At 41.7% G+C, this 26,387-nt stretch overlaps 1 protein-coding gene across 1 annotated transcript in view; it reads right to left on the bottom strand.

The window, feature by feature from the left end:
- The window catches only part of marchf9 (membrane-associated ring finger (C3HC4) 9), a 51,632-nt gene that overhangs the window by 6,947 nt on the left and 18,298 nt on the right, over positions 1-26,387 (bottom strand). The window contains exons 2-3 of the mRNA XM_061982445.1: positions 25,301-25,456; positions 15,009-15,201 (exon numbers count right to left, since the gene is read on the bottom strand). Coding sequence (XP_061838429.1) covers positions 15,009-15,201; positions 25,301-25,456 — 349 coding nt within the window. The remainder of the gene's footprint in view (positions 1-15,008; positions 15,202-25,300; positions 25,457-26,387) is intronic.

Consider the following 26,387-nt stretch of genomic DNA (forward strand, 5'->3'; position numbering starts at 1 on the left):
TTTGGACTATGCTATTGAGTTCCGCATTCTCGCTGCTGAAAGTGATTGGAAGGCCACAGTATTATTGGATGCCTTCTTTCTGGGACTGGATAAACACATTAAGAGTCACATGGTCCCATTAGAGTCACGTAATGATTTGGATGAACTTATAGCACTTGACGTTCGCATAGAGAAACGACTGTGATTTGGAGGATAGGAGCACGCCACCTTGATATGTTGCCTCCAGCGCCTGTCTGAGTTCTACAGGGATTCCTCCGCCATCTAAAACACGGAAGGTTTCTATGCAGCTCGGAGGACGTTGCCTAACGTCTTCAGCGTAAGAAACTCTAACTCTGTCTCTACCGCAGCAATCCAAGCCAGTGTCCTACCTGTCCAACCTAGCCTACTCGTTTGACGCATTAGGTCACCTCCTGCAGGTCTGTTGACTGTTCACTTAACCAACCTGCCTGTGACTACTCCAACCCTGACAATTCCTCTTCGCCACGCTGCTTATCTTCCTTTTAAGAGACTACAAGTTTCAGGGTTCTTGACTGGCAATGGACAAAATATCAGACTTGGTGCTCTTATTGACTCAGGAGCTGATTGTTTTTTTGGACACAGTTTGTAAAGATACATTCACTGACTAAGTTTAAACTTGATTCTCCCAAGGAGGTTTATTCTCTGGATGGGCACCTCCACCTAGCAGTTGTCACTCATCAAACTGACTTACTCACCTTGCTGCTGTCGGGTAATCATTTTGAAGCTATTCGTTTTTTCATTGTTCCATTCCAATCTGCTCCAGTCGTTCTCGGGTTGACTCGGGTTGACTTGGCTTTAACTTCATAATCCTACTATCATTTAGAGTAGGCTGTCTATCTAATTGGAGTATTTTCTGTCATTTGTACTATTTGGGTTCAGCGATTAACATCCCCTTAAAAGAAAATAAACCTGCACCTGCAGCAGTCGCATCGGATTTGGCGAGGTACCCGCGGGGCTTTGTCCCAGACTGCAGAATGTAACTGTCAGTTGGCAGACCGTCACAGGATTCCTGCCGCAGACTATCGCCCCGGTCAGGACTTTATGGCTGTTAGTATGGAACTTACGCCTTACTGGTGTTTCCAGGAAGTTGGCGCCGAGATTCGTGGGTCCTTACAAGATCGCCTCTGTGGTCAACTCGGTAGCTGTGAAGCTCTAGTTACCCCCGTTGCTCCCCATCAATCCCCCCGGTCATGCCTCCTCCTCCTCCTCCAAGTCTGGTCGATGGTCAGGAGGGCACTGTCATGTGGCCACTGTGTTGCTTGTTCTGTCTTTTGTTTGCAGTTGCCCTTATTTGGAGTTCCTGGGCAGAGCCACTGCAACACACCTGGGGCCAATTCCAATTAGGCCAGCTCTTAAGCTCTGGACTAAGACATGCTCGACCCTAGATGATTCTCCTTGCCTAATTGCGTGTATTCTCCCAAGTACTTATTGTTGAATTTCAACTAGTAAGTCTGGCCTTTTATTTGCACGTTGTTTCCTTTTGTTAGCTTCCCAGTGGCCTTTTGTCACCGGTAACTTTCAGTCGTACTTTTTACAACTCCTTGTAGAGCGCTTTTTGTTATTTATTAAATTAATTGTTCATGGTTCATCCTGTCTACTGTGTCTCTGCTTTGGGCTCCAACTTATGGCTTACTGCCAATCACAACACTAAGTGGGCAAAATAGAGTGCAATCCATAAATATGCAGAATATATGCTGATTATCACAATGGCCACCATACTGGGAGAATATGTAAATTTAGTCATTTAGCACACACAGAGTGATTTATCAAGATTGAAATGGCGCCGTGATGAGGTGGAGACTTGTTCAGGGTGTACCCCGCCTTCTGCCCGATAGCAAATGGGATAGGCTCGAGCCCCCCCGTGACCCCAGGACAGACAAGTGGTAGAAAATGGATAACTGGGATGGAAATTGTTCTTCAGCTGCTGTTTTGTGTGTTTAGTATATCTAGAAAGGACGTGCAAACTGCCAGTTGCGTAAAAATGGCTGTGAGAAAGGAATCGATCGTGCTGCAGTCCTGTTCTTGGTATGCTTGGTATGGACTGCCACAAATCAAAATATTAGACATATCGTCTATTTAGCAATATAATTTTATAGCTGCTGAATGATTTCAGGGGCTGATTAAGACTGTTTTGGTGTCTGTTGGTGTCTTTTTTTGATGACGTTTTTTTTGTATTATATGTCCTATAGGAAAAATCGTTTTGTAATATGTATTTTCTTACAATGGGTCATTCCCGATTAGGGCTGTCAAAGTCAACGCGATAACGCGTTACCAATGATTTCCTTTAACGGCACACATTTTTTGAAGCGTGATTAACGCGCACACATCCTGTTTGACCCTAAATCCATTCCGTAGCGTGGGAAAATGTAGTTGTGTTCAGTTACTGTTGACTTATAAGTGGGGCTAAAATAGCAAGCAGAAATGCACAAAGAAAAGTTGACATTATAGAAAGCCCAGGTCTGCAGCCATGCACATTCTCCCGACAAGACAAGATTATTTTCATCCATGATCTCCGTGAGCTTTCATCAATGCAGCAAATGCTTGCTGGCGCGCTTGCATTCGGAGGGTTGAAGCTTTATTTCAGTGTCTAGAGTCTAGAGTCACTTCTTTCTTGAAGACGTTCATGTCGTCAAAACATGTAAAGACACCTCTTGTCAAACAAATCACACAGTTCCGGCTTCACAATAATAGCGCTACGCGTCACATCCAGTCTAGCTACACTAACAAAATGGAAAAGTCTTATATTCCGATCATGTTTTGTCAAAGACGTTTTGTAACGTAATCTGTGATATTTCTACCTAAATAAATGCTAGTACATCAGTTGAGGAATATAGGTGGAGGGGAGTATATTGGGTATATTTTTTGATCTGGATGATAGCCCTCAATTAAATAATATTTAGAAGGCTGAATAGTACACTTTATTAATAAAGAGAAGGTTAAAACATTATCATGCAGCGATATGAACACAATTACTGATAACATGTACAACATGTAATGTACAGAATATAATTTATTCAGATAGAAATATCACAGATTACATTACCAAACATCTTTGACAATCAAACTGTGATCATAACGATCCACATTTTGTGTTATTAATGTGCGAAACTGGTATCTAACAATGGCGTGGCCCGTCTCCTCTGAATGCAAGTGCTCCTACAGCAGGAATACAAATTCTGAATTCCTACAATATACCAAATCTGGCAAGGCACCAACGCACTGCAGGTAATTTCTTTGTTGTTGTAATTAAAAGCCTGTTTGTGTCCATCTTTTATTAAGCTGTTTAAAAAAGATTAATGTTTAAAAAAGCATTTCAATAAAACTAATTGTCTTAAATCAATGTATTATTGGTAGCAAAAAAGGGATTCATAGTAATGTTTTGATATTGACACACCTCATCTGTGCATACATTACTAGAATAACCTTAGGAGATGCACAGAAGAGATGTGTCAATACCAAAATATTATTTTGAATCATTACCTTGTCCTTTTGGGTTGATTTCAGCTTTTTAAAGGGTATTTCAACACGTAAACAGTACAGTATGTACTTTATTATCATATAACTCTCGGCAAGGAATACATCCAAACCCTTTGTTAATATTTATTATGTGTATGAACAGAGAGCAGTTAATATTGTATGTAGCGTCTAAACAAGGGAGGTTTCAGCACATTAACATCGGCTCTATAGTCCTTTACAATCTCATTAATACTATAGAAAAGGCCAACTCCCGTATATTGGCAGAAATGAATATATATCTATCTCAGATTATATCTTCTAACTGTAACAACCCCAGAGTTCTGTTTAAAACTATTAACACTGTCATTGATGCTCCCAAATCTGCTGGTTTTGATGCTTCTTTTGAATTCTGTGAAAATTGTCTCCATTTTTTCACTGACAAAATTGTGTCAACTAGAGCCAGTCTATCTCAGCCTTCATATGACCCTTCTGTTCCCCTGCATTTCTCTTCTGTTTTCCATCAGTTTGAGCCGGTGTCCTTTTCTTTTTTAAGTGACACAGTTAGTCATATGAAGCCCTCTGGTTCTCCTGCAGATGCCCTCCCACCTCGCCTGTTTAAGGAGGTACTTGCTACTATTGGATCAAGTGTCCTTAACATTATCAATAGTAGCCTCTCTTCTGGAATAGTTCCAGTAGAGTTTAAACATGCAGTGGTACGACCTCTACTTAAAAAACCCAGCCTCGACCCCTCTCTCCTCTCTAACTTCAGACCTATCTCTAATCTTCCATACATTTCCAAAATATTAGAGAAGGTTGTCTACAGTCAGTTGTTGCCCTTCTTAGAGGATAATGGTATCACTGAGCTGTTCCAGTCCGGTTTTAAAGCCCTCCACAGCACAGAGTCAGCGCTTCTAAAAGTTTTTAACGATATCCTCCTGTCCACTGATTCTGGTAAATATGTTGTCCTGGTGCTTTTAGATCTGTCTGCTGCGTTCGACACCGTCGACCACGCCACCTTAATCACTCGTCTTGAGAACTGTGTGGGCATTAAGGGCGCCGCCCTCAACTGGTTCCGGTCGTACCTAACCGACAGGAGTTTTTGTGTAAAAGTAGACAGTTTTATGTCGTCCACAGCTCCTTTACCACATGGGGTCCCCCAGGGCTCAATCCTTGCCCCAATTTTATTTGCGCTTTACCTTCTCCCCCTTGGTTCTATTTTTAGGAAGTACAGTATTACATTTCATTTTTATGCCGATGATTGCCAGATTTATTTTCCCATGGCACAAAATAACACGGTTCAACGTCTTATTGACTGCCTGCACGACATCAAAGTCTGGCTTTCAGCTAACTTCCTGAGCCTAAATGAAGATAAAACAGAAGTTATGTTGTTCGGTCCAAGTCGCTCTCCCTCCCCCAACGTTGACCTCGGCACTCTGACCCCGTATCTCAGCGACTCTGTCACAAACCTGGGGGTAAACTTTGACTCAGATTTTAAATTCGAAAAACAAATCAGCAGCGTCGTTCAAAAAAGCTTTTATCAATTATGCCAAATAGCAAAAGTGAAACCGCTTCTATCAAGACATGATCTTGAGAAATTAATCCACGCCTTTATCTCGACTCGTCTTGATTATTGTAATGCCCTGTATGTAGGCATTAGCCAGGCCTCCCTCGCCCGCCTGCAGCTCATGCAGAACTCTGCTGCTCGTCTGCTAACACAGACCCGCAGACGTGAGCACATCACCCCTATTTTAGCGTCCCTTCACTGGCTCCCTGTGCGTTACCGAATCAATTTTAAACTCCTTTTATTTGTTTTTAAATGTCTAAACAACCTCGCGCCAACCTATCTCTCCGACCTCCTTCAGCCTTACTGCCCCACCCGATCCTTACGATCAGCCGATCAGCTGCTGTTGACGGTCCCTGACACAAGGCTGAAGCTTAGAGGTGACAGAGCTTTCGCCGTTGCTGCTCCCAAGCTCTGGAACGACCTACCCCTGAGTGTTAGACAAGCCTCCTCTCTTCCTGTTTTTAAATCTCTCTTAAAAACATACTTTTATTCCATGGCTTTTAACACTGAGTGATATCCATCCTGCAATGGCGCCCCATAATACACCTGCTGTGATCCTGTTTTTATGTTTTTATTAATTCTATTTTAATTATTTATTTTTTATCGTGTTCTGTTTGTGTTGTGTTGTGTTTGCTCGGTACTCATTTTATCTTTTAACCTGTTCATTGTACAGCACTTTGGCTACCCCTGTGGTAAATTTTAAATGTGCTTTATAAATAAAGTTGATTTGATTTGATTTGATTGGACACGATAAAGTGCTTCAATAATTTTGAACACATATCATTACAATAACCACAAATATAAGTGTTTGTCTCACATGTAGTAATCAGTTGAGGACAGAAGTAGCCTAAAGGTGGTACATGGGGAATACATTTTTGGTAGAGAATCAGTTTTTGGCACAACAGAGGAAGCAGAAAATAACAGATTTAACATACAATTGTGTAGATGTCACAATCAATGACTCGCCCGCTGATGGGGACACAAACATTGATTGGTCTGCTATGTGCCCGCTGAAAAATAAACTTATTGCTGTAACTAATGCCTGTAACCTCACACAGACCATTACACTACCAACCAGATCAACTATAAATAGAAATGGGCTAAAGTCATCCAAATGCATTGACCACCTATTCACTAATGTTCCTGATATATGCACTAAAACAGTATCAATAGCTCTTGGCTTTACAGACCACAACTTAATTGCAATAAGGAGGAAGACCAAGCTCTCCAAAGCTCCTAGTGTGACTATACATAAAAGGTCTTATAAATATTTTAATGAAGTAAAATTTATAAATGATGTGAAACATGTTAACTGGGAAACTGTGTGTCTTGAGGAGGATCCCGAAGCTGCTTTGAGCACATTCATGTAGTTATTTTTGCAGATTGCAGATAAGCATGCTCCTGTCAGGAAAACAACTGTCAAGGCAAATGGCGCCCCCTGGTTAGGAAATGAGCTCAAAGCACTTATGAAGCAACGTAACCAGGCTAAAAAGTTGGCGGACTCTTCTGGTCTACTTTCTGATGAGATAATCTATCGTAAATTAAGAAATCGTGTAACTAAAATAAATAGAGGTAATAAAAAGGTATATAATCAGACAAAGATCTATGACTTTAGACATGATGGAAAACAATTGTGGAAAATATTAAATCAAATAATTGGAAGATCAGCATCATGTAAAACAAATTCGTATATAAAAGTTGATGGAGCTTACCTGACTAAGCCAATGGAAATTGCCACATATTTTAATAATTACTTCACAAACAAGGTGGAAAATTTGAGAGTGAATATGACGCATTCTGATGGCTCCTCCTCATGCACATTAATTGAAAATCATATAATGAAAGGTAAAAACTGCAGGTTCGATTTTGTACCAGTTAGTAGTTCTGATATTGAGAAATTGTTATCATCACTGCCATCTGATAAACCTGCTGGGACGGACATGCTAGATGGCAAATTGCTAAAAATTGTGGCATGCCATGTATCAACTCCGATTTGTCATATATTTAATAAATCATTAAGATATGGAGTCTGTCCTGGGGTTTGGAAGGAGGCCAAGGACAAAAATAAAGATTTTACTGGTAAAAACAGTAGACCAATAAGCATACTTCCTGTTCTTAGTAAATTGATGGAAAAAGTTGTTTTCAAACAAATTCAAGATTACTTTACCTACAACAAACTGATGTCGTGTTCCCAGCATGCTTATAGGCAAGGTCACTCAACATCTACTGCTCTAGCTCAGCTGACTGATGACTGGCTGTCACAAATGGATGTCAAGAAGATGGTTGGTACTGTCCTGATTGACTTTAGTGCGGCATTCGATGTCGTAGATCACAACATAATGATCTCCAAACTGAGAAAATATGGTTTTAATAGTATGTCACTTTCTTGGATGTTGAGCTATCAATCAGGAAGATCACAGAGAGTGTGTTTTAATGGTAGCCTATCTGAACGCAAGTACAATTACTGCGGCGTGCCTCAAGGAAGCTGCTTAGGTCCTTTACTTTTTAGTATTTTTACTAATGATCTTCCCTGTGTTACAACAAACACCAATATGGTTACGAATGCAGATGACACAACTCCATACAGTACTGCCTCTACCTTAAATGACCTAGAAAATAACTTAAATCAGGACCTGGAGAGAGTGTCACGCTGGTTAAATGATAGTAAACTTGTTGTGAGTATTGACAAAACAAAAAGCATTATTTTGGATCCAGACATATGCTTGTTGATGACCCCCAGCTTCATATTTCAATGTCAGACATACCTATTGAGCAGGTCAAAAAAGCAAAACTGCTTGGTGTATTATTAGACAGTCAACTGTCATGGTCCGATCATATTGATGGTATTTCAATGAAAATGGGAAGAGGTTTAGCCATGGTCAGGAAGTGCTCCACCTCAACAATGGGTCAAGTCATACAGTCCTTGGTTTTCTGTCATCTTCATTACTGTCCTATAATATGGTCCGCTACGACTAAGTCTGACCTGAACAAACTGCAACTTGTTCAGAACAGAGCGGCTAGACTGGTACTTAAATGTTCTTTGCGCACTAATATTTCATTTATGCATTCACGCCTGTCCTGGTTGTCTGTTGAACAAAAGATGCATTGTAGTCTCCTTATGTTCTTTAGAACTATCATTTTAGATCAATCACCAGATTACTTTTACAAACAATTTTTAAAATTAACTAACATACATATTCATGACACTAGGAATGCCAGCAATGGCTATATGGCACTTCCTGCTCCCAGGACCAATCTCCTCAAACATACAGTCATGTATAGATGTACATCATTCTGGAATGGGTTGCCATCTCACATTAATCTCTCACAAAGTAAATTGTCATTCAAGACAGCTTTGAAGATACACCTATTGCAGCTGCCCACATGACGTGAATTTTTAATACTGGTTTTAACTAGCTTTTTTTTAATCTTATGTTGTATTTTTCAATTGTATAATGCTTGGTAATGCATGTATTCTTTGTATTTTAATGTTGTATGCTCCTATATGGACCCCAGGAAGACTAGCAGTCGCCTTGGCGTCAGCTAATGGGGATCCATTCAATAAACAATAAACAATAAACAATAAACAATGGCATCATATCAGTAAATATTAAATGTTTCCACTTCACTTTCTCCCAAGTGTACACATATACAATGTGAAACATGTTATATCCCCATATATTTCGTTTTTGCCGGTGACTTTCTCATCTCGCTAGGAAAAGCATCTGATTGGCTCTCTTTTTTCAATGTACACCATTAAAGAGTTGTGATTGGATATATTTCGAACTTGTCCCACCCATCGACAAGATGTAATTAAATACGATTGGATTTTGTTTCTGTCACAATGTTCATCTCGTAGTTATATGTTAACTAACATGTCCGTTAATTGTGTTATCCTTTTAGTCAATGTGCCTTTGTTTTTATTACGTATCATCTTATTTTTACTTGCTACGATGTAAAAAAAAAAACGAACACGAATAAAATATACAGCTTACAGCCCAAGACGGGCACGGCTGACTCTGTGGACGGGCACAGGTCATGGCGCCGGGACTAAAGGCCTACTGAAACCCACTACTACCGACCACACAGTCTGATAGTTTATATATCAACGATGAAATCTTAACATTGCAACACATGCCAATACGGCCGGGTTAGTGCAATTTTAAATTTCGCGCGAAATATCCTGCTGAAAACGTCTCGGTATGATGACGTCTGCGCGTGACGTCACGGATTGTAGAGGACATTTTGGGACAGCATGGTGGCCAGCTATTAAGTCGTCTGTTTTCATCGCAAAATTCCACAGTATTCTGAACATCTGTGTTGGTGAATCTTTTGCAATTTGTTCAATGAACAATGGAGACAGCAAAGAAGAAAGCTGTAGGTGGGAAGCTGTGTATTGCGGCAGGTGTTGTGCTGGATAACGCACCCCCGCCGTAGAATGCACCCCTTGACTGGTGTGCCGGATAACACAGCCGGTGTTTCATTGTTTACATTCCCGGAAGATGACAGTCAAGCTTTACCATTGGCCTGTGGAGAACTGGGACAACAGAGACTCTTACCAGGAGGACTTTGAGTTGGATACGCAGACACAGTACCGTGAGTACGCATGCAGCTGCGGCTTCCAAACATTTGATCGCTTGCCCGTACGTGCGTGCCGCTATGTGCATGTCACATACGTAACTTTGGAGAGTTTGGGGACTTTGGGGAAATATATGTGCTGTATGAACTTTGGGGAGGTGAACGGTACTTTGGGCTGTGGGATTGAGTGTGTTGTGCAGGTGTTTGAGTTGTATTGGCGGGTTATATGGACGGGAGGGGGGAGGTGTTTGTTATGCAGGATTAAATTTGTGGCATATTAAATATAAGCCTGGTTGTGTTGTGGCTAATAGAGTATATATACTGTATGTCTTGTGTTTATTTACTGTTTTAGTCATTCCCAGCTGAATATCAGGTCCCACCCGCCTCTCACAGCATCTGAATCGCTCCCACTGCCCTCTAGTCCTTCACTCTCACTTTCCTCATCCACGAATCTTTCATCCTCACTCAAATTAATGGGGAAATCGTCGCTTTCTCGGTCCGAATCGCTCTCGCTGCTGGTGGCCATGATTGTAAACAATGTGCAGATGTGAGGAGCTCCACAACCTGTGACGTCACGCTACTGGTCTGCTACTTCCGGTACAGGCAAGGCTTTTTTATCAGCGACCAAAAGTTGCGAACTTTATCGTCGATGTTCTCTACTAAATCCTTTCAGCAAAAATATGGCAATATCGCGAAATGAAGTATTACACATAGAATGGACCTGCTATCCCCGTTTAAATAAGAAAATCGCATTTCAGTAGGCCTTTAAGACTAAACTGTCCATAAACTGCGAATGTTTTTCTGTCTTTATGTGATCGGCCCAGGTTGTACCTCACTTCCCACCATACATTCAATTGGGATAGACTGGATAAATGGTGGCTGTTTTGGAGTAATTACCCTAAGTGTGTCTGTCTGACTTTGTCAGAGTGGATTCCTGCCAGCACTCCCTGTCCTTTCTCTGTGGTGGTGAAACTGAATAGGAAACAGCCAATTGATTGTGACAAACATATTGTTTTATTGGATTTTGGATCCAGGTATCATTTCTTCAGAGCAGGAAAAATAATCTGATGATCTGAACAGAAGCCAGTCAACTCAGATTTGTTTCCAATCGCACAATTGGTTTCAGTTTAGTTTTTTGACAGCGATCAGGTAAGGCATGCAATGTATAGTCAGTCATGTTTTCATTTAGACTACTGTATATAATATGAGCAATTTTCACAAAATTTCCATTTTGAGAAATGTAGGTCTTTAAAATTCTAAACACCGAATTATGTTTTCTAAGTGGCCAACTAATACATTTGAGTGATTTTAGGTTTTTTGTACACTTGTCTTACAATATACTGTAAGAGGAACTGCAGAAGTTTGGTTAGGGTATCAAAGAGAGACAACTAAATGCAAAATGTTGATCTGAAATGGGAAGAGAAGACATTCGCGAAGGTAAGATGAATACGCGCTGAAAGAATGAAAATGCACACAAGAAATAAGGTACTAAAAGTCGACAAATCACAGCTTTTATTTACACGTGGTTTGATTATTTTGGAGGTACACGTCACACTGTACCGGAGTGTTTGGTGTGGGCAAAAACCTGACTTTCAAGTTAAAATTCGATTGCTGGAGAAATACTATACAGGAACACATTTACACACTACTGTTCATTGAATACATCAACAGTGTACAAAACAGGTTATTTTCAGGCGCATTTAAAAATGTATTAAAACGCATCAGCAATTAAAACATATCTTATGTGGTACTGTCAAAATTAAAATTGAAAAAAACATATTAAAAGTGAAAAATTCTATATTTGAACTCACAATTAGTAGGACCTATTCTACGTCGTATAAGCCAGTGGTATCCCTCGTCGGCTTATTCGAGTGGAAATGGCGAGCAATTCATCGCCAAAACAGCTGAGCTAGCTTCCGGGGTTGGCCGACATTGTCTCACTAGATGTAGTTTTTCTTTAAATATCCTTCTTGAAAATGGCCTTTCAAAAATATCAATGCCACCTAATCAACGTTTTGTTCTCCTTCTCTGTTATCCCGGTCTGGCTACGGCCCAACACTTCCCGCTTCCTGCTAAATTGAAACTTGTGAATGGATACTCACTTTGGAATGACAAGTGAGTATCCAATCATAGTCTCGTTAACATCAGGCTACTTGGATAGGCTACTGTCAACAATTTGTGATCTGATTGGCTATCGCAACTGTCTCTCAACTCTATGTGTTCTCAAATTCATTCGCTAACGGTCCCGATGAGTATCCAATCACAGGACGCGTAAACGTCCCGTTCAACGTGAGGCCATTTAGAAGGCCTTACTGACAACAATTCGTGATCTGATTGGCTATCGCAATTGTCTATCACTGTATGTCCCCGATCGCTTACAGTGCACGGACACCCGCATTGTTGATTCTGAAGGCATCTGGCAGATTTGGTACAGCATGGCAACATAAGCTAGCTGAATTCTGATTGGATACAAACTAAAACTAAAAACAACAGCACTGGAACGAGCATAATATGACATGAAGAGAATATGAATACTTTTAGATATTTAGGGAAAGTAAATTAAAAAATACTTCTATCTTAAATTATGATCATGATTTCTGGTTACGTTAGGCCAGCAGAGAAGGCCTTGATGGCCTTGACGGCACACCACTGTCCATACGTCATCTTCTTGATTTGTATAAACTACCCAGAACTGTAAAATGTGGTGGAAACACAAACCACACAGTTGTAGAGGAACCTTTAGTTCCACGAACTAAATAATTCAGGAACATAAAGTTCCTTATTTTTTGGCGGGAAAAGTGACTGTTGTAATAATTACCTGGGATTTAGCTTTAAAACACTTCCTGTCGCTTTTCACTTGCCATTGTTAGCTCGCGACATAGGAAGCTAAAAAGCTAAATGCATAGAATCCGGATTGAAGCCCTTAAAATGCCTCACACATGCTTGACGTTAGTTTTACACCTGCACAGTCGACTGTGAGCATCTAGCTAAAGTGCTCAGGCCAAAATGCTTTAGTGTTTGAACGTCCCCACATCTGTGGTTTCATTGTGCCCAATAGGTTGAGTTTTTTCATGCCCTGATGTGGGATCATTGTGGGATGTCATTGTGGCTTGTGCAGCCCTTTGAGACACTTGTGATTAAGGGCTATATAAATAAACTTTGATTGATGATTGATTGATTGATTGATGAGTGTTTTTGAATTAAAAAAAAAAGTTTGTCTTTTATCAGTTTTAAGTTTTTAGATTAGATAAATCACTGTTTAGTTAGTCAAGCTAGCAATTATCCTGCATCAATGTAGCCATGAGTTTAACTTAAATATTTTAACCTATTATTAATTAGGTGAGAAATGCTTGACATGGCATGAATAAAATTAATGTAACCTAAAAAAAAAACACACCTCTATTTTGCGACACTTACAAACACCGTTATAAAAGGTACTGTAGTTTAAAATCGCTAATGTTTTATCAATGCTTAAATTCTGATCGATTTGCGCAAAATGTATGGACTTAAAATACTGTATAATGTGTCGTCTTTTTTTGCACATTTCCTGTGTTACTGCTGGTTTTGCCGTAATAATTATGATATATTTATTTGTTGTGACTGTTATGTCGTATTGATGAATGTGTTACTGAACAATCATATTATGTCATTTCTATACTTTATCATTTGTGATGAGGTGGCGACTTGTCTAGGGTATACCCCGCCTACCGCCCGAATGCAGCTGAGATAGGCTCCAGCACCCCCCGCTACCCTGAAAAAGGGACAAGCGGTAGAAATGGATGGATGGATGTATATACTTTATCATATATTATTAGAGTACAGTTGTACCTCAATTTAATTCATTTAAAAAAAGTATAGTTTTGGACAAAATTTGTAAGGCTTTTTTTAAGTAGCAGTACTGTTTACTGTAAGTACCGTATTTTTCGGAGTATAAGTCGCACCGGAGTATAAGTCGCACCTGCCGAAAATGCATAATAAAGAAGGAAAAAAACATATATAAGTCGCACTGGAATATACAGTAAGTCGCATTTTTTGGGGAAATGTATTTAATGAAACCCAACACCAAGAATAGACATTTGAAAGGCAATTTAAAATAAATAAAGAATAGTGAACAACAGGCTGAATAAGTGTATGTTATATGACGCATAAATAACCAACTGAGAACGTGCCTGGTATGTTAACGTAACATATTATGGTAAGAGTCATTCAAATAACTATAACATATAGAACATGCTATACGTTTACCAAACAATCTGTCACTCCTAATCGCTAAATCCCATGAAATCTTATACGTCTAGTCTCTTACGTGAATGAGCTAAATGATATTATTTGAGATTTTACGGTAATGTGTTAATACTTTCACACATACTGTAAGTCGCTCCTGAGTATAAGTCGCACCCCCGGCCAAACTATGAAAAAAACTGCGACTTATAGTCCGAAAAATACGGTACTAGCACCGTTTTGAAAGCAGTGATTTGGCACCAGCATCGAATTATATGTAAACAATACCCAACCCAACCCTACCCACAGGGTGCCGCCATCTTGCTCTGATGTCCATCCATCAATCCATTTTCTACCGCTTGTCACATGGTCACATACTACATGTAAGCTGAAATAATATGCTGAACATTTTATGTTTTATGATGTAAACTATACTACTATACAATTATTGTAAGGTGAATGACGTGCTTTCTGGTGAAAAAATAGCCTAAATTGGGAGGGGAAAAAATATTTTTTGTGTTTTATTTGAATAAATTGTGGGTATCCACTGTACCAGTTACAAGCTGTTGGTAGACTATCGTAATTACAACGCTTTATGCTTTATTTTCAGAAATTGAAAGTTATTCTGTCCGCCAGTTGCCCATGTCTCATGTCTAAGTGCTTGGTGCCCCACCATATTTTGTCATATAAAAACGGCATTGATCACAGGCGGGGCCGTTCTTAAATGTGACAGTCACGGCGCACATATCTGATGCCATCTGTTTGCAGCGCTTCCAACTCACACAAGAACCAGATTGCTCAGAGATGTTAGAGCTCTGTGACGTCATTGGTTTTGCTGCCTTTTAGTTTTCGTTGTCATCTCCTACCTGTGCGCCATCTGCTTCTCCGATTTAGCTTCCGTGTAATGTTGCGTGACCTCAGGAACCACCAGAATGTGAAGTGAGTACAAGTAGCGAGCCATGTTTATTAATATTTTTGCTAGTGTTGAGTGAATTACGTGTTGTTGTTACCCTTGGTGTTGCATAATACATCTCATTGTGTCAACTCAATGTTATGACTATAAGAACCTGTCACTTAATTACATACACTAGCACAATCTGGACTCTAATAGTAGTGATGCATCAAAATTCTGTCTAATAATATAATAGTGTAGTAGTGTTGTTTTTTTTACCTATGCAGACGATGTCCATGAAGCCGTACATGCCGTAGCAGATTTGGAAGAGCAGGTCCTGACGTTGCCACTTGGCCGAGGGGCTGAGGGACGACCAGATGAGCCAGGATATGCTGGCAATGAGGAACAAGGAGCCCAGGATAATGGCCGCGATCTGCACCTTCTCGATCACTGTCAGAGAGATGGCCTGCCACTGGATGAGAGAAAGAAAGTGACAGGAGTGGAACGACTTTTCACTTCCAGTATGTGTGAGTAGAGCACTAAAAAGTGTCTCCAGCATTTTTCTAATTAACATCACAGTACATCAGCACAATAGTGCCCTATTACGCATTCTGCTGTCAGAATTAGCAACCTGGTTGCATTAGTAATTCCACATTTGATAATGAAGCTATAACCACATTTGTTGAATTAATGTAATTCAGTTACATTCATTTGAATGTAAATTTATCTAAAAGAATAACTCTTTCACTTTTTTTAACATCCGCTAATTATACCGACCTAAAAACCGTTTCATAATACTATATGTTATGTTTCATTGACATGGTCCAGTGCTTTGTTCCAGGTTTCCTACTAGCGCATATTTCCATGGCAACAGTAAGCTCCACCAATCAGAGAGGAAGCTGTGGCACACATGCACACTTGATAGTGGGATGCCTTGTCCTTCTTAATAACAAACATGTTTTTTTTCATGCACTGAAGGTTATACTAAAGGTTAATATAATGCAGATGGGCGGATTCTTCTTAGTCTCTTTTGGATTAAAAATATAGATTGATAAAATAGACAGAGATGTAACTAGATAGATAGATGGATAGATAGATAGAAAGATCAAATAGAATAGAATAGAAAGTACTTTATTGATCCCTGGGGGAAATTCAGCACCACAGTTCGCTCACAATAAACAATAAACACTTAAGTATTTTTTTTACATGTGAATAATATAAATACAGTCTATTATACGGCATTATTCACATGTCCATCCATCCATCCATCTTCTTCCGCTTATCCGAGGTCGGGTCGCGGGGGTAGCAGCTTAAGCAGGGAAGCCCAGACTTCCCTCTCCCTAGCCACTTCGTCCAGCTCCTCCCGGTGGACCCCGAGGCGTTCCCAGGCCAGCCGGGAGAGATAGTCTTCCCAGCGTGTCCTGGGTCTTCCCCGTGGCCTCCTACCGGTCGGACGTGCCCGAAACACCTTCCTAGGGAGGCGTTCGGGTGGCATCCTGACCAGATGCCCGAACCACCTCATCTGGCTCCTCTCGATGTGGAGGAGCAGCGGCTTTACTTTGAGCTCCCCCCGAATGACAGAGCTTCTCACCCTATCTCTAAGGGAGAGCCCCGCCACTTGGCGGAGGAAACTCATTTCGGCCGCTTGTACCCGTGATCTTGTCCTTTCGGTCATGACCCAAACTCATGACCATAGGTGAGGATGGGAATGTAGATCGACCGGTAAATCGAGAGCTTTGCCTTCCGGCTCAGCTCCTTCTTCACCACAATGGATCGATACAGCGTCCGCATTACTGAAGACGCCGCACCGATCCGCCTGTCGATCTCACGATCCACTGTTCCCCCACTCGTGAACAAGACTCCAAGGTACTTGAACTCCTCCACTTGGGGCAAGATCTCCTCCCCAACCCGGAGATGGCACTCCACCCTTTTCCGGGAGAGAACCATGGACTCGGACTTGGAGGTGCTGATTCCCATCCAGTCGCTTCACACTCGGCTGCGAACCGATCCAGTGAGAGCTGAAGATCTTGGCCGGAGGAAGCCATCAGGACCACATCATCTGCAAATAGCAGTGACCTAATCCTGCAGCCACCAAACCAGATCTCCTCAACGCCCTGACTGCGCCTAGAAATTCTGTCCATAAAGGTTATGAACAGAATCGGTGACCAAGGGCAGCCTTGGCGGAGTCCAACCCTCACTGGAAACGTGTCCGACTTACTGCCGGCAATGCGGACCAAGCTCTGACACTGATTATACAGGGAGCGAACTGCCACAATAAGACAGTCCGTTACCCCATACTCTCTGAGCACTCCCCACAGGACTTCCCGGGGTACGCGGTCGAATGCCTTCTCCAAGTCCACAAAGCACATGTAGACTGGTTGGGCAAACTCCTATGCACCCTCAAGGACCCTGCCGAGAGTATAGAGCTGGTCCACAGTTCCACGACCAGGACGAAAACCACACTGTTCCTCCTGAATCCGAGGTTCGACTATCCGGCGTAGCCTCCTCTCCAGTACACCTGAATAGACCTTACCGGGAAGGCTGAGGAGTGTGATCCCACGATAGTTGGAACACACCCTCCGGTTCCCCTTCTTAAAGAGAGGAACCACCACCCCGGTCTGCCAATCCAGAGGTACCGCCCCCGATGTCCACGCGATGTAGCAGAGTCTTGTCAACCAAGACAGCCCCACAACATCCAGAGCCTTAAGGAACTCCGGGCGGATCTCATCCACCCCCGGGGCCTTGCCACCAAGGAGCTTTTTAACTACCTCGGCAACCTCAGCCCCAGAAATAGGAGAGCCCACCACAGATTCCCCAGGCCCTGCTTCCTCATAGGAAGACGTGCTGGTAGGATTGAGGAGGTCTTCGAAGTATTCCCTCCACCGATCCACAACATCCGCAGTCGAGGTCAGCAGAGCACCATCCCCACCATACACGGTGTTGACACTGCACTGCTTCCCCTTCCTGAGGCGGCGGATGGTGGTCCAGAATTGCTTCGAAGCCGTCCGGAAGTCTTTTTCCATGGCCTCCCCGAACTCCTCCCATGTCCGAGTTTTTGCCTCCGCGATCGCTGAAGCCGCACACCGCTTGGCTTGTCGGTACCTGTCTGCTGCCTCAGGAGTCCCATGAGCCAAAAGAACCCGATAGGACTCCTTCTTCAGCCTGACGGCATCCCTCACCGCCGGCGTCCACCAACGGGTTCTAGGATTACCGCCACGACAGGCACCAACTACCTTGCGGCCACAGCTCCAATCGGCCGCCCCGACAATAGAGGTACGGAACATTGTCCACTCGGACTCAATGTCCAGCACCTCCCTCGTGACATGTTCAAAGTTCTTCCGGAGGTGGGAATTGAAACTCTCTCTGACAGGAGACTCTGCCAGGCGTTCCCAGCAAACCCTCACAATGCGTTTGGGCCTGCCAGGTCTGTCCGGCATCCTCCCCCACCATCGCAGCCAACTCACCACCAGGTGGTGATCGGTAGAAAGCTCCGCCCCTCTCTTCACCCGAGTGTCCAAAACATGAGGCCGCAAATCCGATGACACAACTACAAAGTCGATCATGGAACTGCGGCCTAGGGTGTCCTGGTGCCAAGTGCACATATGGACACCCTTATGTTTGAACATGGTGTTTGTTATCGACAATCTGTGACGAGCACAAAAGTCCAATAACAGAACACCACTCGGGTTCAGATCCGGGCGGACATTCTTCCCAATCACACCTCTCCAGGTTTCACTGTCGCTGCCAACATGAGCGTTGAAGTCCCCCAGTAGAACGAGGGAATCACCCGGGGGAGCACTCTCCAGTACTCCCTCGAGTGAATCCAAAAAGAGTGGGAACTCTGAGCTGCCGTTTGGCGCGTAAACGCAAACAACAGTCAGGACCCGTCCCCCCACCCGAAGGCGGAGGGAAGCTACCCTCTCGTCCACCGGGTTGAACTCCAACGTGCAGGCTTTGAGCCGAGGGGCAACAAGAATTGCCACCCCAGCCCGTCGCCTCTCACTGCCGGCAACGCCAGAGTGGAAGAGAGTCCAGCCCCTCTCAAGAGAAGTGGTTCTAGAGCCCTTGCTGTGCGTCGAAGTGAGTCCGACTATATCTAGCCGGAACTTCTCCACCTCACGCACTAGCTCAGGCTCCTTCCCCCCCAGCGAAGTGACGTACCACGTCCCAAGAGCCAGCTTATGTAGCCGAGGATCGGACCGCCAAGTGCCCTGGCCTCGGCTGCCGCCCAGCTCACACTGCACCCGACCTCTATGGCCCCTGCTATGGGTGGTGAGCCCATTGGAGGGGGGACCCACGTTGCCTCTTCGGGCTGTGCCCGGCCGGGCCCCATGGGGACAGGCCCAGCCACCAGGCGCTCGCCATCGTGCCCCACCTCCGGGCCTGGCTCCAGAGGGGGGCCCCGGTGACCCGCGTCCGGGCGAGGGACATCTGGGTCCTTGGTTTGTGTTCTTCATCGAGGTCTTCGAGCTGCTCTTTGTCTGATCCCTCACCTAGGACCAGTTTGCCTTGGGAGACCCTACCAGGGGGCATAGAAACCCCCGGACAACATAGCTCCTAGGATCATTGGGACACGCAAACTCCTCTACCACGGTAAGGTGGCAGCTCAGAGAGGAGATTATTCACATGTGAATAATATAAATAGTCTATTATACAGCATTATTCACATGTGAATAATATAAATACAGTCTATTACACATTCAAGTACAGTCAAAAAGGAACATATGCATTATACAGATAGATCTTATTTTCATATTTTTAGTCATCATTTTACATAATAGCCTATTGGGCACAATTGACTATGCTTTACAATGTCTGCCTAGCAACAAGCGGCCGTGCAAACATGTGACGCGTACCAGGAAAAACAATCGGAGGAAATCTATTGATCTCCGCTGCTGCCGTATACTTATGAAGTGGAGCCAAATGAATGCACCCCAACATCCCCACGAGGCAGCAATCAGAAGTCATACAACAATGGCTTGTTAAATATACTTTTTGGTTATTGTCTTTAATACAACCTGGTTGGTAAAACTGTTAAATTGATGTAAAGACATCATGACACACATACATGTATTCAAGCAAGCCTGCCAAAAAAATATTAGATTTGCTATCAGCATGTAAACTATAATGTAATTTTACTGCTGAGATCTTCAGCCATGTTTCTTGTCTATTTTTGTTATTAGCTTGGCTTGGAATACGGTTACCTCCAGAATTATTGAGACAGACATGAGGTCGCGAGCTCATGAATACCATCAAATTCTGAATTTCCTCTCCCAAACCACTGACTTACTTGGCTGCTGAAAAATACTCAATTTGTTCATCTTTGAAAAGTCCTGAGTTGTTCTCTTTTTATGATTAGGGTCATTATGCAGCTGCAATGTGAAGCACAATCTGTTTGTATCATTTATGCGATGCAGGGGGCACATGTCCCTTGCACTGTTTTTTGTCCCTTGCACTCTCTAACATCCAAAAATAATGCTACATTGTTATTTTATGCTACCAAATCAAACACTAGCGCCAGGCGGATAACGGCCTCTTAGCCTGGAGCTTGTCCTTCCAGACCGCCCACCAGCTCATCGATCGACTTTCTGGGCCTGCCTTTTTGACTGCATGATGTCAATCATTGTCACGTCAGTCTTTTGTTCCAGCCTACATGGTTGGATTCCCAGGCAGGACAAACAAGATAATCAATAAACCTAATCATAATGCAATCTTGAAAAAACATTGTTAATTGTGTTATTTTGTAAGAAACATTTTTTTTACAATTAGTTGCACATTCATATTACTTTGGATATTATGAATCGAATTCCTTCAAGCCACTCACTCCCCTTGCACACAAGCCGGTTGTGCTTCTGAAGTTCAAATTTCGTTTCTGTCTTGCACACTGGAAGGAGTGCGGAAAAGAGAGAGAGACACATACTTATTGGGAGTAGGAAGTCTCAATATTGAGACCACTACACTGCTTTGTTTCATTGTTGAAGATCCCTGCACATGTTCACAGATACCATCTTTATTCTTCACGATGGTTGCGGTATTTGAGCTGCTTGAACCAGACAAGCAGCTAATGTTGCATTTTCTAATTTCACTTCGCTTTCCACTCTCCTTTTCTTTTGCACTCTGGGGGATATAATGTAGGTTAAAGTTAAAAAGTAACCAAAAAGAAGAAAAGTGACGTTGTACTTGCTCAGTGTAGCGATGTGACTTCAACTTACTCCGCATGCGTAGTCTGGTAGTTTTTTTTCTTTTTGTACAGTGTTAATGATTCATGGGAGTGTGTTTGTAACCACAAACCTTTGTAACATGGAACGCCAAAAAATGAGGACCACATGCATATAGTCCTACTATCCTATACTCTTCACAGTTTATATTGTTACTGCTTCTGTCAGCAGTCATCAATATACCAGTGAGTATGTGCCATGAATATTTATATATGCACATGCCAACACTGCCACACCATAGTGTGGTACAGTATGCTTTTGATCATAAGCTGTTACGTTGCCTTCTACATAGAGTACATTTTTCTGCTCATCATCCAGATACACTGATAACCCTGATTTGTTTAAACCAGGGGTGTCAAACGTACGGCCCGAGGGCCGAATCAGGCGCGAACAGGTTTTATCCAGCCCGCGGGGTGAGTTTGCTAAGTATAAAAATTAACCTGAAATTTGTGAATGAAAGAAACAGCTGTTCTAAATGTGCCAATTATTTGCAGATGATGCTACATATGTACAAAATAAAACACGTGATGTTAATACATCAGTTGAGGAAAATGATCAAACTACATAAATAACATACTGTAATTTATCTTGATAGATTGAAAATTAACACCAATGAGTTGACTTACGAACATTATCACATAATTTATTCAGAAAATATAAATAACGACAAATAAAGATACAATACTATTAACCGCAACATGTAAGTGTAAAAAAAACAACAACCCAACAACATCATGACTTGTACATTTTCAGAATTTGCTTGTTCTATTTTTAAACAAAGATCTGAAGTTGTCGCTATTTTTAAGTTATCGTGCCATGATTTTTCCAGTCCGGCCCACTTGGGAGTAGATTTTTCTCCATGTGGCCCCCGATCTAAAATAAGTTTGACACCCCTGGTTTAAACCATTTGTTTTTGTATTCATTAAGGCATTTCTTGATTGTTGATTTGATCAATGCGGTCCACTTTAGTTATCTTACTGTGAGTTACTGTGGGAACTTTAAGCAACTATTTTTTAAAGGCCAATAAATTGAATATACTGTACTTCAATGGCCAGCTCAGTAGCCGCATTTAAAGCCAATTGAGATTGTTTTTTTAAATACTGGCGAGTGTGGACAGAAAAGACCCCAAAAAAGCAGCAGTTGAAGGTGGCTGCAGTGAAAGCCTGGCAAAGCATCTCCAGGAAGAAAAATCAGAACTTAGCAGTCAACAATTGCAAAGGATTTTCATTCAAGCAGAGTGGTACCTCAACTTAGTGCCCTGACTCAAGACTGTTTTGAGATAAGAAACGTCTCTTGGCTAATTTCCATGCTTTTTGCTGCAAGCAAAAATTTGAGTTACGAGCATCAACACCATTAGTTGGCGTAGAAAATATCGCAGTGAATCCCATAAGATCCGCCCACAACATATGGTCTTCCTCGCTTGTGTTAGAGGAATATTTTCCATCTTAGCAGAATAGACTGCATTAGAGTCATACTCTGGTCACTCCATTTTGCTAAAAGGAACAAACACAATTAGTCCACCCTGTTGGTGTGTTAGCACCTGCTATAAATCACACAAATAGCTTATTTTTAGATTACGGTAGATGGTGATAGGAGGTGCAAGGTATGGGATGGAGAAAGCAGATTCACTCCACTTGCGAGGGATAGCAAAATGGACAAAAACTAGTGGGGCGCGAGACCATCTTGCAGCCCTTTGAGACACTTGTGATTAAGGGCTGTACAAATAAACTTGGTTTGATTGATTGATTGATCTTCGGCGAACACACCTAACTTTGTAGAACTCGGTCTTCTCACTAGAGCTGGCATTGATAATGTTTTTACTTACTTTACTTGTAGAATAAATTGTTAATCTTCAATTCTAGTCTTCTCGCTTTATTGGGGTTTTCAGAATAGTAAAAGGGGAGATTAGCATTAGCTAGCATTAGCTTATAGCTAGAGATTGACATAACTTTGTTTTTCCAACTATGGGAAAACAAAGTGTGACGGACAGTGCTGAGAAGATGAAGTGAATGATATTTACTGAATTAAAGAAATAAATCATCATAAACATTACAAAACGTGTAGTCGACTTGGTGAAGCAGTTAGAGCCTATCGCTGCTAGTCTGCATCACACTGTAGCAGAATACGTTGGTAACGCCAGCCAAGGATGTTTAAATGATATCTAAATGGCAGATATTAATCCATGAACATTTGGAGAAGCTGCTGATGGTGTGTTTGACAGAGAAGTAGCTCGAAGGAGATACCACAAAAGTCCATTCTCCAAGATAAATGCTGTGCATTTTCATTATTTTGCCTCATAAAACTACTGTACAGTGGAACCTCGATTTACAAATCCCTCTATTTGCCAACTTTTCGGTTTACAAACTTTTAGATCGAACCTTGTATGCTTCCGTGTGCAAACCATGTCTCTGTCTACAAAAGCTTCATTCATTAATTTTGTGTCTCGCTGGCAGCCATTTTGTGCTTGCCCGTATTGAACACTTGAGTAAGCCAACTTCCTACCACAGCAAGTTTTAATTGTGATGAGAACTGACTTTTCTGGAAAAATATGCCAAAGCGGACTCACAGCAGAGTAAAAGACTAACTCTCCTTCCGCGGCGCCTCTTTCAAGAGCGCACACACACACACACACACACACACACACACACACACACACACACACACACACACACACACACACACACACACACACACACACACACACACACACAGGTTATCATTTGGAATGGGGACCACGTTTTTGATCATCACCCTTTCTACAGGTTGTGGAGGCATAAAAAAATGAGGTAAAATGGCCACTGCCCAGTTAGCTCATACACATTTTTAAATCTCTGGATTGATGAAGTAATGTGCTGATCATTCTTACTGGGGACCCTGGGGAAAAAGAGTTAATATGGTTCATGGAGACCAAATTTTTATAATTTTGCATAATTCACACAAATTTGTACGTGACTACTGAGGACCATTAAAAAAAGTTCAAATTAAATGTGACATGATCCTCAGAATACAGCACTACAGCTGTCCTCTTATAGGAAGTTTCACCACTTAAAGTTAAAGCAAATCCTGCATCTTCTGTGACATTACTGAAAAGTGCTATTTAGCAGTAATGAAGTTGTCTACAACTCCAACTACGATATACAGGACTGTCTCAGAAAATTAGAATATTGCGATAAAGTCTTTTATTTCCTGTAATGCAACTAAAAACATGGAAATGTTATACATTCTGGAATATTGCAAGCCTTTTATTATTTTAATATTGGTGATTATGGCATACAGCTTAAGAAAACTCAAAAATCCCATCTCAAAAAATTAGAATATTTCCTCAGACCAAGTAAAAAATAAAGATTTATAACAGCAAAACAAAATCAAACATTTGAAAATGTCAATTAATGCACTCAGTACTTGGTTGGGAATCCTTTTGCACGGATTACTGCACCAATGCGGCGTGGCATGGAGGCAATCAGCCTGTAGCATTGCTGAGGTGTTATGGATGCCCAGGATGCGTCAATAGCGGCCTTTAGCTCATTTGCATTATTGGGTCTGGTGTCTTTCAGCTTCTTCTTCACAATATCCCACAAATTTTCTATGGAGTTCAGGTCAGGGGAGTTGGCAGGCAAATCGAGGACAGTAATGCCATGGTCAGTACACCAGTTACTGGTGGTTTTGGCACTGCTGGATCATGCTGGAAAATGAAATCATCATCTCTATAGAGCTTTTCAACAGATGGAAGCATGTAGTCTGCAGTCCTCTCCAAGGTTTCCCATTGTCATCCCACTGGGTTGAGTTTTTCCTTGCCCTGATGTGGGATCTGAACAGAGGATGTCGTTGTGGCTTGTGCAGCCCTTTGAGACACTTGTGATTTAGGGCTATATAAATAAACATTGATTGATGATTGATATTCATATTTACATGGTTTCTTATAGACAAATTTGCTTCACTATACAAACTTTTCTATTTACAAACCCTGTCCAAGAACCGAGATTCCCCTGTAGTTGTTTGAAGTACATTATATTGTATTGTTTATCATACAACATTTCTTAACTAGAAGTGTGTTTTCCTTTTTAGAAGGCATGTTACATGGTTGAAATGTGCTGCTCATTTCAATGGGCAAAGTTGAATTGAGATACAAGTGTTTTGAGTTAAGAGCTCCGTCATAGAACCAATAAGCTCGTAAGTTGAGGTACCACTGTATTAGAAATGATGGTTATATTTACAATAAACTGAATTTTCTAAATAGTTTTGAGCCCCCCAAATTAATGTACTCTGGATACAATGGCTGGAATTTGTATTTTTATTGTCAGTGCTCTTAAATGAAAGCAAAATCTACACTTCCATTCATTGTGGTGGACATACCTGCAAGGGGTTTTTAGTGCTGATGGCCAAAACCTGGTACTTGAAGTAGCAAAGCTCACAGCTCCAAGAGCCCCTTTCGCTGATCCAACGGATGAGGCAGGGCTGATGGGTGCATCGAACAGACCCATCACACCGACAAGGGCTCAGCAGCTCACCCTGCGGAATAAAAGAGGGAATACAGCAGGTGTGTCAAACTCAATTTAGCTCAGGGGCCACTTGGAGGAAAATCTATTCCCATGTGAGCCGGACAGGTAAAATCATGGCATAATAACTTAAAAATACAACAACGACAATTTCAAATTGTTTTCTGACAACTTCAGATTGTTTTCTTTGTTTTACTTCAGCCCAAAATAGAAAAAACACATTCTGAAAATGTACATATCACAAATAATCCTCTTGACAAAACACTTCCTTAGTTGAAAATTCTGAGGAAAGAAATGGTGCAGTTTCAAAAACACCATGAAGAAAACAATGAATTTAAACTTAAGCTCAGTGTCTACAAAGTAATTAAACTTCAAATCACAGCCCATGTAGGATTGAACAAAAAACAGAATAAAGCATAAATAAAAACTATTTTATGTATCAACTACCTCATTTGTCTTTCCACATAATAATCATGTGCTAAATCTACAAACCATACGAACTGAAGTAGAAACTATTCAAGAGGGTTGAGTTACTCCCTGCCTTCTAGGAGGCATCATTGTGTGTCGCTAGAAAAATAAAAGCTGTGCAAAGTGTGAAAAATGTCAACAAACCAAAAATAAAAACTTAAAAAACTGACTGTATGTAGTAAATCACACTGTTCATTTTCTTTACATTTGCACAGAAGACATTAGTTTTCACAGAACTATATCAATATGCAGTGTCTCATGCAGCATTGTAAGTGGAGTTACCAATTGTTTGTTTTACTCCTGTTTGTTTTACGTTGGATCGAGGAGGAGGAGTCGCAGCCCCGCCTCTTGCTTGGTATACTTACTTGCACTAACATAATTGCTATTGCGACATCCAGTGGACACATTTAGAACAGCAGTTTCTTTGATTTGAAAATGCAGCTCAATTTTTCACTTGGCAAACTCATCTAGCGGGC

This window comes from Nerophis lumbriciformis, linkage group LG01, assembly GCF_033978685.3.
Source record: "Nerophis lumbriciformis linkage group LG01, RoL_Nlum_v2.1, whole genome shotgun sequence".
Classification (NCBI taxonomy): domain Eukaryota; kingdom Metazoa; phylum Chordata; class Actinopteri; order Syngnathiformes; family Syngnathidae; genus Nerophis; species Nerophis lumbriciformis.